Source organism: Diabrotica virgifera, chromosome 10 (genome assembly GCF_917563875.1).
Source record: "Diabrotica virgifera virgifera chromosome 10, PGI_DIABVI_V3a".
Taxonomy (NCBI): Eukaryota; Metazoa; Arthropoda; class Insecta; order Coleoptera; family Chrysomelidae; genus Diabrotica; species Diabrotica virgifera.
In genome coordinates this window covers 33,266,064-33,282,223 of record NC_065452.1, presented here as the reverse complement: position 1 = coordinate 33,282,223, position 16,160 = coordinate 33,266,064, and the positions used below count along the sequence as shown (strand labels likewise).

Genomic DNA, 16,160 nt, shown 5'->3' with positions numbered 1-16,160 from the left:
AAGAGCTGTAAATTAAAACACTGCTTTGAAGGTTTATTTAATTAAAAATATCAAACGCACTAAAATTAACGAAACAAAACAAAACAATTCAATAGCGGGTATGTCTACCTCTTGCAGCAACGACTGCTCGCAATCTGTTTGGCATCGAATAAATAAGATGCGTTATCCTTGAATGGGAAATAGCCTGATATTCCTCTACCAGGGCCATAACTGTACCAAATTTTCTGGAGGACTAGGATGACGCCGTATAGCTATTTTTAATTCATCCCATAAATGCTCGAGAGGTCTGGGCTGCATGCGGGCCGTTCTAATCTTATCAATCCACCCTCTATTTAACATATGTATGTTTATGAATCAATTAGTGTTTTTCTTTACAAAAAATTGTGCAGCTCTTACAAGAACAGAGATATTCGGATGATTCCAAAAACAAAACCTTAATGATGTCTCCGGGATAATACTATAACATTCAAACGAGCGTTCGTATTTATATACAACTTTATTAATTATTTATTTATACAAGTTTTCTTTTTTTACAAACTAGCTAAACTCAAATAAAAGCGCGCTCCGCTTAAATAGCAAATAACGTTAATCTCGATCATTCCAGACTTCGCCACCTCTGGCTATTGTGTGACCTTCCACATACCATGTCTTTCTCCACCGATTCCACGTATATCGTGCTTCAGCCAGAATGTTCTGGAGATGGAACCGTTTGGAACTGCTACTTGCGGCCGGTGATTCATTATTTTGCTACAATACGAAAGAACTATGAAACAAAATCAGCTCTTCAATTTTTCCACAGAATTTTTTAAAGTTAGGAGAAAATACAACGCCATCCATTCAGCCCCGTATAATGACATCTAAGTAAAATTTTCTTTTTAATACTAGCAAACGATATCAATACATGTACATACCTTCAAACTGATGCAAGAATCTTGAAAATCGGAGTACAAATAATAAAGTTATAAATTGTCAAACTTAATCAAACATTTTTAGTGGCGGAATCTTGTGCCGGTGAGAGTATATACGATATACAGGATGTTAGTAAATAAGTATGAAAAGCTTTGAGGGGTAATTCTACATGAAAAAATAATGACAATTTGCTCTATAAACGTATGACCGCAAATGCTTCGTTTCCAAGAAACGGTGTGCTGAAATTTTTTTCAAACTGCGAATTTTTTTATTGCTTTAAGACCTTTAAAGCTATGAAAATTAAATTTGGTAAGTTTCAAGAGGTTGTTATTGCGCATTTTTTGGCAAACAAGTAACAATTTTATATTAATCATTGGCGCGCCTACGGGTAATGGTCTGAATATTTTTAAAGAAAAAAATAGTACGCCGCTGAGATATCTCAAATTAAAAATTATTTTTGTATTCCACGTTTAATTTATGATAAGAACCTTTCTTGTCTTTTTTTTTTTCATATGATGCACCGTTTTTATGCAAAAAAATAAAACATCTTCGCGCGTATTTTTCATTTCGTAATACATTATCAAGAACTCTCCAATATAATAATGCCAAACTAGAACAATAACAGAAAATATTTCTAAAAAGATTTTAACTATGTGCAAGGCTACAACAAATGTTCAAAATTACCTCCTTTAAAGGTGACAGAGTAATTTTCTATTCACCATTGGCGCGTGTACGGGTAATGGCCCTAATTTTTGAATTCCTCGTTCAATTTACGACAAAAAATCGTTTTTGTCTTTTTTTCATATGAGGCGCCGTTTTTATGCAAAAAAATAAAATATCTTAACGTTTACAAAGTATTTGAAATAAGTTTCTATGCATATGGAATCTACCTCGAATAATTTGTAAGCGTTAAGATGTTTTATTTTTTTGTATAAAAACGGCGCCGCATGTGAAAAAAGACAAGAATGATTTTTTGTCGTAAATTGAACGAGGAATTCAAAAATGATTTTTTAATTTGACGTTTCTCAGTGGCGTACTATTTTTTTTCTTTAAAAAATTCAGGCCCTTACCTGTACGGGCGCCAATGGTGAACATAAAATTATTCTGTCACCTTTAAAGGAGGTCATTTTGAACATTTGTTGTAGCTTTGCATCTAGCTAAAATCTTTTTATAATATTTTCTGTTATTGTTCTACTTTGGTGTTATTATATTGGAGAGTTCTTGATAATGTATTAAGAAATGAAAAATACGCTCGAAGATGTTTTATTTTTTCGCATAAAAACGGTGCACCATAGAAAAAAAAATACAGGAAAGGTTCTTTTTCATAAATTAAGCGTGGAATACAAAAATAATTTTTAATTTGAAATATCTCAGTGGCGTACCATTTTTTTCTTTAAAAAAATTCAGACCATTACCCGTAGGCGCGCCAATGATGAATATAAAATTGTTATTTGTTTGCCAGAAAATGCGCAATAACTACCTCTTGAAACCCTCCAAATGTAATTTTCACATCTCAACTGGTCTTAGAGCAAAAAAATTGGCAGTTTGAAATAAAAATTGCAACACCCTGTATCTCGGAAACAAAGCATTTGCGGACATACGTTTACCGAGCAAACTGCCATTATTTTTTCATGTAGAATTATCCCTTAAAGTTTTTCATACTTATTTAATAACACCCTGTATAAAAGACAAAAAATCAACTTCCTACATGTTGATGCTGAGGTATTTTAAATGTTTATAAGCTTAAAATCACAGTACTGAAAGCCTGATTTACAATATTTAACATAAACTTTTTAACTGTTAAATGATTTAATTTGATAATATAAGCTTTTCTCTTTAATTTGGTGCTTTCAGAATTCATGTAGACCCAATAGTTTACGCATATAACGTTGTAAATAAAAGCTTTCTGGGATAAACAATTTCAATTTTGCAATAACTGTTAAGTGAAAGTTTTTTGTGCCTTTTTGGGAAAGTTGTGAAAAAATCAATTTTGAGGTTTTTTACAATGATTAAACAACAAATTAAAAGAAATATTTTCGCAAACTCTCAGTTTGAAGGATTTTCTATGCATTTTCAGTAAAGCTGTCCCACTTTTCCATATAAGTTACCGGTCTTCACTTTTAATTATATATCAAATGATATAGTGTTATGACGTTTACTCTTTTGCATATTTTGTTTAATACATATTGTTATCACCAATTTTATCAAAAACAGTTGTTAGATACCTGTTTTAAAGAGTGGCGAAAAAGGCATTTTCTGGTATAGTCATTTGTGTAATAGAAATAAGACTAAAGAGTTTTCCTTTTAGATGCCGCTTCCGCTGAGCCAATATATACAGATCTCTTGCGGAGATATCCGGACCACGTTCTCATAAATTCCGTATACTTACAAGTTATAGATCCCTTAGACAAAAGAGTAATGCCTAGTTTGAGCCAGAAGACGACTAGTTCTGTTAAAGATCTTGATAAAGTAATAACTGTGTGTAATACGGCTTTATCCGGCATGGATGCCAATAATATTTTAGCTTTTATGGCTATGAAGACTGATTTGAGGCCAGATGCGGCAAAAATTAAAAAGTAAGTTTTTCTATGTATATAAAAATCGCTCAATCCGAATACAGCGCACTGTGGTTCCAAATGCCGAAAACGTGGTTGTGAACCTTTAAAAGCGTATATTGTTCATTCACTCCGGAATTACTTTCGTACTTAAGGATTTTTGCTATAGCTGATTACCAATCTGACATTTTTTTAACAAAATGGCGGATCCAATATGGCGGAAAGAAATTAGAAAAGTACAATAATCAGAACCTATTATTTATGTACAACCGCCAATACATACTCGACAACCGCCATAATCATCTAATATGCATCATTTCACAGTTTTGTATGCAAACAACTGCCAGCAATGCAAAGTAAGTTAAAGGCAGCTAAACCAATGTGATTCTGTATCTTCTTTTACTGTACATTTTGAGATTAATAAACTTTAGTCGCAGAACTCTGTACTTTTTGAATGTATCTTTACAAAATTTGGATTATTTAAAGCCTATTTTTACTGTTAATTCTTTAACAAATTTTATGCATTTATTGTTATCAAATCTGAAGTCAACTTACACTGCGAGGTATAAGTTAAGGATATTCGCTCCGTGCGTCTCCCCTCTATTTACAGTCGCGTGACACGCTGTCAGATTGGTAAGGACGTTTTAGCATTGAGTCTTATGTAATTATTTTGTTAAACTTGAATATTTTATTTTGTAGTGCTAATAACCAAATACAAATTGTTATAATCCATTAGTTATATATATATATATATATATATATATATATATATATATATATAATAATATATAATTAAAGAAAAAATATATACAGGAGTCTTAAAAATTAAGATAAAATATTTACAATTCTACATATACCTGTGTAACCTCACTATCGTAGATTATGTCAATAAATCTTTATTAACCACACAAAATATATTTTTGTTGAACTATAAATGACACTATAAAAGATATATATATATATATATATATATATATATATATATATATATATATATATATATATATATATATATGAAAGGAAACGGCAATTGCATTTTATTTCACCTTGACCACCACCGATATTCTACACGACGTGTTTCGAGCTCATGTCAAGCTCTCGTCAGGAACATCTAGGTGGATGGTCGAGGTGTAAGAAAATGCTTTTGGCCTTTCTGGTAATAATAAAATAACCAGACTTCAGTACACTTGGTACGACATCTATATTAATTAAACGAAAAGATTTCTCTGGTATACAGAAGAAATCTTTTCCGTAGCGGACGTGAAAATGTAAATTTCAAAGTCTTCATAAAAGACGATGAACGACAAAAGACACCTCTTTGTGTCACAGATTTGTCTACAAAGCCACGTTATTCGCTACACATTCGTCAATAACGGAGAAGAACCGTGATATGAAAGGAAACGGCAATTGCATTTTATTTCACCTCGACCACCACCGATATTCTACACGACGTGTTTCGAGCTCATGTCAAGCTCTCGTCAGGAACATCTAGGTGGATGGTCGAGGTGTAAGAAAATGCTTTTGGCCTTTCTGGTAATAATAAAATAACCAGACTTCAGTACACTTGGTACGACATCTATATTAATTAAACGAAAAGATTTCTCTGGTATACAGAAGAAATCTTTTCCGTAGCGGACGTGAAAATGTAAATTTCAAAGTCTTCATAAAAGACGATGAACGACAAAAGACACCTCTTTGTGTCACAGATTTGTCTACAAAGCCACGTTATTCGCTACACATTCGTCAATAACGGAGAAGAACCGTGATATGAAAGGAAACGGCAATTGCATTTTATTTCACCTCGACCACCACCGATATTCTACACGACGTGTTTCGAGCTCATGTCAAGCTCTCGTCAGGAACATCTAGGTGGATGGTCGAGGTGTAAGAAAATGCTTTTGGCCTTTCTGGTAATAATAAAATAACCAGACTTCAGTACACTTGGTACGACATCTATATTAATTAAACGAAAAGATTTCTCTGGTATACAGAAGAAATCTTTTCCGTAGCGGACGTGAAAATGTAAATTTCAAAGTCTTCATAAAAGACGATGACTTCTTTTATGAAGACTTTGAAATTTACATTTTCACGTCCGCTACGGAAAAGATTTCTTCTGTATACCAGAGAAATCTTTTCGTTTAATTAATATAGATGTCGTACCAAGTGTACTGAAGTCTGGTTATTTTATTATTACCAGAAAGGCCAAAAGCATTTTCTTACACCTCGACCATCCACCTAGATGTTCCTGACGAGAGCTTGACATGAGCTCGAAACACGTCGTGTAGAATATCGGTGGTGGTCGAGGTGAAATAAAATGCAATTGCCGTTTCCTTTCATATCACGGTTCTTCTCCGTTATTGACGAATGTGTAGCGAATAACGTGGCTTTGTAGACAAATCTGTGACACAAAGAGGTGTCTTTTGTCGTTCATCGTCTTTTATGAAGACTTTGAAATTTACATTTTCACGTCCGCTACGGAAAAGATTTCTTCTGTATACCAGAGAAATCTTTTCGTTTAATTAATATAGATGTCGTACCAAGTGTACTGAAGTCTGGTTATTTTATTATTACCAGAAAGGCCAAAAGCATTTTCTTACACCTCGACCATCCACCTAGATGTTCCTGACGAGAGCTTGACATGAGCTCGAAACACGTCGTGTAGAATATCGGTGGTGGTCGAGGTGAAATAAAATGCAATTGCCGTTTCCTTTCATATCACGGTTCTTCTCCGTTATTGACGAATGTGTAGCGAATAACGTGGCTTTGTAGACAAATCTGTGACACAAAGAGGTGTCTTTTGTCGTTCATCGTCTTTTATGAAGACTTTGAAATTTACATTTTCACGTCCGCTACGGAAAAGATTTCTTCTGTATACCAGAGAAATCTTTTCGTTTAATTAATATAGATGTCGTACCAAGTGTACTGAAGTCTGGTTATTTTATTATTACCAGAAAGGCCAAAAGCATTTTCTTACACCTCGACCATCCACCTAGATGTTCCTGACGAGAGCTTGACATGAGCTCGAAACACGTCGTGTAGAATATCGGTGGTGGTCGAGGTGAAATAAAATGCAATTGCCGTTTCCTTTCATATCACGGTTCTTCTCCGTTATTGACGAATGTGTAGCGAATAACGTGGCTTTGTAGACAAATCTGTGACACAAAGAGGTGTCTTTTGTCGTTCATCGTCTTTTATGAAGACTTTGAAATTTACATTTTCACGTCCGCTACGGAAAAGATTTCTTCTGTATACCAGAGAAATCTTTTCGTTTAATTAATATATATATATATATATATATATATATATATATATATATATATATATATATATATATATATATATATATATATATATATATATATAAGTCTTGAAAATTAAGATAAAATATTTACAATTCTACATATACCTGTGTAACCTCACTATCGTAGATTATGTCAATAAATCTTTATTAACCACACAAAATATATTTTGTGTGGTTAATAAAGATTTATTGACATAATCTACGATAGTGAGGTTACACAGGTATATGTAGAATTGTAAATATTTTATCTTAATTTTTAAGACTCCTGTATATATTTTTTCTTTAATTATTAGTACAAACACGAAGCGAGCGGCCGTCGACGACCTCAGGGACAGATGTGTGGGCGTATCTAATTGACGGGTGGCGGTGAGAAGATTGTGTTTAATTTCAATCGTCCTTTGACATAAAAATAACAAGTAGAGCCCTTTTAACAAATTTTAATAGGTTAGTTCCCACGAAAGCGAATTAAACCATGAGAAGAGGAAGATTAGCAGCAAGAGAATTTTGGTTGTGTGGGAATGAATACAGTTAGTCGATTTTAACATCAGGATCTAGACGGACGTGTTCTTTGGGAGAATAGAAAAAGACGCTTTAACACGTAAAGAGACGCTTTAAGACGAATATTATGATAAGCCGGTTATAATATTGATTAGACGCAATTATTTCCCAATACATTTCTTTTTATAAGAACACGTAAATTTTGGTCGCAATTACACAAACACTTTTACATTTCGTCAATTTAATAGTATCTATAATTTAGTTATCTGTTTTATTAATTAAAACTGTTAAACATCACACGGACTTTTAATACAATTGTCTTTAAAGAATCCTACGTATACATACCGTATCCCTATTTTTTGGAAGTCAATTCGGATTTATCAGAGCTAAAAAGTGTATGTAATATGTGTAAAATTTATAAAAACGTAAATAATATTATTATATCATGTGTACATTGCCATATCCTTTGTATATATGGAAAAAGTTAACCTCACTTCATTCTTCTAACAACATTAATCAATTTTATTCTTTAATCTAATTTTTTTTGGGAACAAGGAAAATGAAAGTATTCCACATCACTATTTCTCCATGTATTTTTACAGTGAACAACACAACAAATATGGCATCTTTTTAAAAATATCCCATTTAAACATACACTGAATCTTCCTTACAAGCATTTCAAGCAACTGCCACCATGAGCAGGTCGGTCGATTTCGCTTCGACAGTTTGTTAACGCTCGGAGCGAATAGAAAATGTATGTTCATTTTCATACTTGATTTTTTCGTGAACGGATTAACGAACTCCACCAATTTTTTTTATTATTTTAGATATTTCTTTAGTATTTACATAGTTGTGCAAAGATTTACTCAAACTTCTTTTTTGTACTTATACCGGGTGGAAGAAAAGAAATGTTTTTCTTATGTTAAGTTTGAAACACCCTGTAGGGACGACGAGATACAACTGAGTATACATCGAAATAGTATTATTGTAATATTATGTTTTGTGAACATTTTGTTTTTTGTTTCTCCCGAATATCTTTAGATACAAAGAAAATAACAAATAAAATGGTGGTTTTACTCTTTAACATGTGTTTTAACTGAAGCAAAACTAAATTAACAATAAAAAATAACAGTTAACAAAACTTTAAAAACAGAAAGGTACATAACGTAAACAGTTCTTATCGACACCTATAAGCGCCGGACTCCACTTGCGATTTGTAGTCGCGCGAGTGTTTTGTCGCGAAGATTAAACACATTGTTTCAAATACGAATCAATCCATTTGCGACTAAATAATCGTGGATTGACTTGTATTTGAACCAATGTATTCAATATTCGCGACAAAACAATCGCGCGACTAGAAAATCGCAAGTGGAGTCCGGTGCTGCAAGAGTTATTTGTCGACCAGGTAAGCGGTATGCACAGCGCAACATAAGAGAGACGAGATTGTTTAATATGGGCTCTGTGATGTTTTGGGGTGGAATTTCCCTGAAAGTAATACGGATTTCAGGGGCGTCATTTGGAATTTTGATTGGGGGGCAAGCATTATATATAATATATGATGTAATGATGAGAATTGATGTATTTTTTGTAAATTTCAGTCATTTTCAGGATCGGGGGGCAAATGCCCCCCTGACCCTATCAAATGACGCCCCTGAAAGATTTGGTGTCTACGTGGAAAATCTTAAATAGCGAGAGGTACATTACACATATCTTTTTTCTTTAAACACCCTTTTCCTGTCGCACTATACAGGGTGAGTGGTGAGGAACGCGCCAAACTTTTAGACTGTATAATATACGTAATAATAATAAAAAATAACTCATATGTTATTCGATTTTTATTTGTTTCCGAGATACGGGATGTTTAAATTTTTCTTACAAACTGACGATTTATTTATTGCTCTAAAATCGCTTGAGTTGTGCAAATGAAATTTGGTGGGTTTTAAGACGTAGTTATTGCACATTTTCTGACATACAATTAAGAAATTTATATTGACTATTGGCGCGCGTACGGGTAATAGTCTGAATTTTTTTAAAGATAAAAATGGTACGCCACTGAAATATTTCAAATTAAAAATCTTCCTTACATCCTCGTTCAATTTGTGATAAGAAATGTATCTTCCCTTTTTTTCATGCCACGCTTCGTTTTCGTGCAAAAAATAAAAAATCTTAATGCATACAAAGTTTTCGACGAAGTTTCTTTATGAATGTGTAGAAAGTTATTTCGAATTCTTTGTAAGAGTTAAGATATTTTAATTTTTGCATGAAAACGAAGCATCGTATGAACAAACGGGAAGATAAATTGTTTGGCAGAAATTGAACAAGGAATTCAAAAATAATTTTTAATTTGAAATATCTCAGTGACATACTATTTTCTTCTTTAAAAAATTTCAGAACATTACCCGTACGCGTGCCAATGGTGAATATAAAATTGTTAATTGTGTGTCAAAAAAGGCGTAATAACTATGTCTTAAAACACACCAAATTTCATTTGCACACCTCAACCGGTTTTAGGGCAATAAATAAATCGTCAGTTTGTAAGAAAAAGTTTAACACCCCGTATCTCGGAAACAAATGAAAATGGAATAACAACATATGAGTTATTTTTAATTATTATCACGTATAATATATAGTCTTAAAGTTTGGCGCGTTCCTCACAACTCACCCTGTATACAGGGTGTTTCATTAATAATTGTCCATATAGTAACTGGAGAAACCTTAGCACAAAATACGAAGATTTAACCTAAAACACTTAAATAAAATATGGTTACTTACTGAGTTACAGGGTGTTTTATCTAAAAATTTAAAAACTACTTTTGCTCAGAATTTTAAAACTATTCGACGTATCCTTTTTATACTTGGCAGAAAGTGCGACTACTATACACCCTACTAAATTATGATAAATAAACGTTTCTATCTACTACCAGTGGCGTACGACAGAGGATGGTGAATGGTTGACCCTTCTCAAATTCTACGCCACTGGAGGAATTACTATTTTAGTGCCATTTTTAGATTCTCCAATACTTTCTACCTAAATAATATACTCTTTATTGGTAACGATAAAGTCATTAGTTTTCGAGATATTTGAAGTTGAATATGAAACGGCACAGTTATTTTGATTAATTTTTGATATGATTCATATGATTAAAATTTAAAAATTATTTGTACCCAGTACTTTAAAACTATTTGGCGTATCCTTTTCATACTTGGCAGAAAGCGCAGGTATTGTACACCCTACTAAATTAAGATAAATAAACGTTTCTAGCTACTACCAGAGGCGTACGACAGGGGATAGTGGCAGGTTAACCCTTCCCAAATTCTACGCCACTGGCAAAATTGCTATTTTAGTGACTTTTTTTGATTTTCCAATATTTTTATGTAAATAATATACTCTTCATTCGTAACGATAAAATGATCAGTTTTCGAGATATTTGAAATTAAAAATGAAGGGACACAATACATTAATCAAAAATGACCGTGTCGTTTCATTTTTAACTTCAAAGATCTCGAAAACTAATGACTTTATCGTTACCAATAAAGAGTATATTATTTTAATAGAAAGTATTGGGGTATCCAAAAATTGAACTAAAATAGCAATTCCGCCAGTGGCGTAGAAATTGGAAAGGGTCAACCATTCACTTTCCCCCATCGTACGCCTCTGGTAATAGCCAGAAACGTTTGTTTAATATAATTTAGTAGTTTGTATAGTACCTATAGTTCCTGCCAAGTAAGAAAAGGATACGTCAAATAGTTTTAAAATGCTGAGCAGAAATAATTTTTAAATTTTTAGATAAAACACCCTGTAACTCAGTGAGGAACCACATTTTATTTAAGTATTTTAGGTTAAATCTTCGTATTTTGTGCTAAGGTTTCTCCAGTTACTATATGGACAATTATTAATGAAACACCCTGTATAGGAAATAATTTCATCTTAGTGGTATGATAAGATATGGCCTCCTCACGTATCGCAGTCGTCAGCTAAAACACATATTAAAGAATAAAACCGTCTAGTTTCTTTGTTATTAAATATATCAGAGAAATTAAAAAAAGAAAACGTTCACAAAATATGAGACTACAACATGTGTCGATGTATAACCACCTTTTTATCTTTTCCTCTCTACAGTGTGTCTCAAACTTTTGTTTCGGTTAAAACACATGTTTAACTACAAAGCCGTTTATTTTCTTTGTTTCTAAAGATATCAGCAAAGAATATATACTCTCCTAGAAGAAGAGTTTGAATGGAACAGATGGTCACGTTTATTTGTCCCTTGAAAATACCGTAGTCATTGTCAGGCCACATGCACCTACTCAGTTGGTGCACAAAATCCTATGCTGAAACGTCACAGGGCAGTACCCTTCTCTAAGGTCTATATTCTTTGATATCAGACACATTCAAAAAACAAAATGTTCACAAAACATAAGACTACAATACGATTCCGATGTTTACTCATATTTGTACCTCGTCCTCCCTACAGGGTGTTTCAAACTTAACATAAGAAATACATTTCTATTCTTCCACCCGGTATAAGTACAAAAAAGAATTTTGAGTAAATCTTTGCACAATTATGTAAATACTAAAGAAGTATCTAAAATAATAAAAAAAATTAGCGGAATCCGTTAATTCGTTCACGAAAAAATCAACTATGAAAATGAACCTAAATATTGTATATCGCTAACTTATGCCTCGCAGTATATATCCTACATTAATGCATATGTACTTTAAAAAAATAATCTTTACAGCTATAAAATTGATAAACTTCAAAATGTTTTATAGTTTTTCAATATACGCGATCTTTTTCACTTTCACTTCCGGCCAAAATAACGCCGTACATGGCTCACTTGTCCCTGAGCTATGAATAAGAATATATCTGGTCTAATCTTATACCTGCGTATTAAGACTCTACGATAGTATGAGAAAACAACTGTTGTTAGAGCTGGCAACAGTGTTACCGCGCTGTAATCTACGACAACGAAAGGGCACCGCGTCAACGAATCTCTTCAGCTACGACCGGCAAGCGAGCAAGACGGTTTTATTTGTATTTTAAACAACCTGTTAAATTCGTTAATAAAATTTAGTTTTATACGTTAAGCGTTTTCATGCGATCAAATTCATCAATATACAGTCCCATTAAATACAATTACAACTGTAAACATGAAAATATCTAGATAGGGACTTTTTTGCCTCATGGCCACGTTTTCAGCATTTGGAACCACTGTGCAGCGATGAAAAATTCTGGAATTGATGTTGTTTTGATTTGTTAGTGGTCCACTCTATGGCCAGTGTTACTATAGTTGTCATATTGTCTGTGCCATAACCAGTTCCTTAGAATTCGTCAAGATTTAATAAATGAATACTTTTAGTACCATGGAACAACAGAAAAATATTTATCTAGAATGTATAGCACGGAAAGGGATAGCTTTGTGTCGACTCATTTTGTGCGAGACTGAAACAGCTGAAGCCAACAGGGAAGAACTAGCTGAAGTATGGAAAACTTTAGTTAAATTTGTTGATCCTACTGATGCAAAGGTGAGTATATTTTTCGTTTATAGTTTACGTATTTTGACTAAAAATATAGTTGTGGTGATAGTAGAGTTATGAAATAATAACGTCTATTCCGATGGGTGAGTTGCGGAATTTAATTGAAATAAATGTAATAAAAATAAATAAACAACGAACGGTAATAATATTCTATTTATTGTGTGTAAACAAGCAGTGTGTTGTTGACCTACATAATATCGACGCTCGAAGGGTGTGCCTTATGCAGACGCTGGTAGAAAACTGATCGGCTCGAAGCGAACCCCCAACTGTTATGTCAAATGATCTGCGGTTTCTTAGATAAAACAAAGACAGCCATAAATCGACAAGCTTTATGGATTTCAAGAATTTTTGACATTAGGAGGCTGGGACATCGTAATCAATTAAGAAATGTTTCTTTGAAAGAAACATTAATCTTATACAATCTGTTCAACGTTTCGTTTAACATCTGCCCTGTATTTACATGTGAATTTTGTCATTTCGTTTTGCGAAAGGTTATTAAAAGATAAGAATTAAAATTAGTAGAAAATAGTAATTACAGCGTAATGCTATACGTCCAATACTCTTCTTAAACGAGCAGTTTATGACTGGAATTAAAAAGACGTATTCACGTCTTTTGTGTTTTTTTTTGTTGTTTTGTTTTGAAAATTTTGAAATTTTCGATTTTTTTATCATTTTAAATGAAAGTACGTATTATTAGACCAGAGCATTTAGCACCAAAAACACCCGAATAAATAAATTTTTAAATACAGCACCTAGAGACTTGCAGTTTTTTGCATTAGGTTCAGGATGACGCCAGGAAAAAAGTCTACTATTCAAAATTGGGTGGAAATGCATAATTGCACTGTAAAGTGCATAAAATGCATCCAAAATTGCATAAATATAAAAATAAAGTCAAAATCATTATACTAAAGAACAAAATTTATTATTTGGGGGGTTTTGGGGTCACTGATAACGATTACGCCATCAGCACTAATCCCTGGATCACCTGGTGCCCAAAGTCACGGCAAGAGACGTCATCTTCTGGAGTTTCGATGGTTTTCGGCATTAAATCGGTGCAAACGGATTACTCACGGGTTTTAGGGGTCGCTAAATACGAATATGATATCAGAATTGACCTCCGAAGTACCTGGTGCCCAGGGTAGCTACTAAGGCACGTCATCTTCTGGAGTTTCGAGGGATTTCGGCACTAAATTGATGTAACTGGACTACTTGGGGGGGTTTTTGAGGTGGCTAAACACGAAGATGCTATCAAGACAGACCTAAGGATCACCTGGTGCCCAAGACCACTGTAAGGGACGTCATCTTCTGGAGTTTCGAGGGCTTTCGGTATCAAATTGATGCAAACGGATTACTTACGGGTTTTTGAGGTCGCTAAACACGAATATGCCATCAACACCGACTCCCTGTGCACCTGGACCCCAAGCTCACTGCAAGGGGCGTTCTCTTCTGGAGTTTGAGAGATTTCGGCATTAAATTAATGAATATGGATTACTCGGGTGTTTTTGAGTCGTTAAACACGAATATGCCATCAGAACAGACTTCTCGATCACCTGGTGCTCAAGGTCACTGCAAGGGACGTTATCTTCTGGAGTTTCGATAGTTTTCGGTATTAAATTGATGCAAACGGATTACTTATGTGTTTTTGGAGTTGCTAAACATGAATATGATATCAGAAATGAACTCCGGAGTATCTGGTGACCAGGATCGCTACTAGGGCACGTCATAAAATGGATGCAAATGGATTACTCGGGGGAGTTTTTGAGGTCGCTAAACACGAATATGCCATTAGAACAGACCCACGGAGCACCTGGTGCCCAGGTTCACTGCAAGGGACGTCATCTTCTGGAGTTTCGAGAAATTTCGGCATTAAATTGATGCAAATGGATTACTGAGGGGTTCTTGAGGTCGCTAAATACGAATATGATCTCAGAACCGAATCCCGGAGAACCTGGTGCTTAAGGTTATTGCTAGGGGCGTCATCTTCTGGAGCTTCGAGAGTCAAACGGATTACTCATAAGTTTTTGGGGTTGCTGAATGCGAATACGCCATCAGATCTCACCCTCGGAGCACCTGGTATCTAAGGCGGGTCAGCTTCTGAAGTTCCGAGGGTTTTCGGCATTTAATTGATGCAAACGGATTACTTACTAATAGGATTTTGGATTTGTTGAGCACGATTGCGTCATCAGAACAGACACCAGAGCACCTGGTACCTAGGGCACGTCATCCTCTAAAGTTTCCAGGGTTTTCGGTACTTAATTGATGCAAATGGATTACTCATGGGTTTTTGGGGTTTCTGAACATAAATACGCCATCAGAACAGACACAGGAGCACCTGGTGCCCAAGACACGATATCTTCTGTAGTTTCAATAGTTTTCGGTACTAAATTGGTGCAAACGGATTATTATTGAATTTTTGGGGTTGCTGAAAATGAATGTGCCATCAGATCCAACCCACACAGCATCTGGTGCCTAAGGCAGGTCATATTCTAGAGTTTCGAGTGTTTTCGGTACTAAATTGATGAAAACGGATCACTCGTAGGTTTTTGCGGTACATGAACACGAAAATGCCATCAAAAAAGACACGGAAGCAGCTGGTGCATAAAGCACGTTATCTTTTGGAGTTTCGAGAGTTTTCGGTACTAAATTGATGAAAAATTGATTACTTTTTGGTTTTGGGGTTGTTGAACACGAATATGGCTTACATGAGGAATTCTGGAGTATCTTGTGATTACGGTAATCACTAATAACGTCAACGCATAATAACACTCATATAAAAAAATAAATAGATCAACATAGTAGAGTTCGTATTCCGCAAAACCAAAAACCCATGAGCAATTCGTTTACATCAATTCAGTACCAAAATTTTTCTAAACTCCATAAGATGATATACCTTAGGCACCAGGTCCTCCGGTGTTTGTTTTGACGGCGTATTTGTCTTCAACAACCCCAAAAACCCATGAGTAATCCGTTTGAATATATTTAATGCCAAAAACCCTCAAAACTCCAGAGGAAAACGTGCCTCAGGCCCAGGTGCTCCGGTGTCTCTTCTGATGACGTATTTGTGTTTAGCAACCCCAAAAACCTGTGCGTAATCTGTTTGCATCAATTGATTACCTATAACTTTCGAAACTCCAGAAGATGACGTGCCTTAGGGATCAGGGCCTCCGGTGTTTGTTCTGATGGGGTATTCGTGTTCAGCATCCCCAAAAACCTATAAGTAACCGAAAACCTCGCCTAGCGGATGACGCCCTTGCAGTGACCCTGGGCACCAGGTTCTACGATGGTCTGTTTTGATGGCATGTTAGTGTTGACCGACCACAAAAACCCCCGACTAATTTATTTTAATCAATTTAATGCCGAA

The 16,160-nt window shown here is 34.5% G+C and overlaps 1 protein-coding gene across 4 annotated transcripts in view; it reads left to right on the top strand.

The window, feature by feature from the left end:
• Nucleotides 1–16,160, top strand: part of LOC126893198 (tripeptidyl-peptidase 2) — a 113,025-nt gene that overhangs the window by 88,360 nt on the left and 8,505 nt on the right. For all 4 annotated transcript variants that reach the window (XM_050663158.1, XM_050663161.1, XM_050663159.1 and 1 more), the window contains 2 exons: nucleotides 3,218–3,485; nucleotides 12,622–12,787. In XM_050663158.1, the coding sequence (XP_050519115.1) occupies nucleotides 3,218–3,485; nucleotides 12,622–12,787 (434 nt within the window). The remainder of the gene's footprint in view (nucleotides 1–3,217; nucleotides 3,486–12,621; nucleotides 12,788–16,160) is intronic.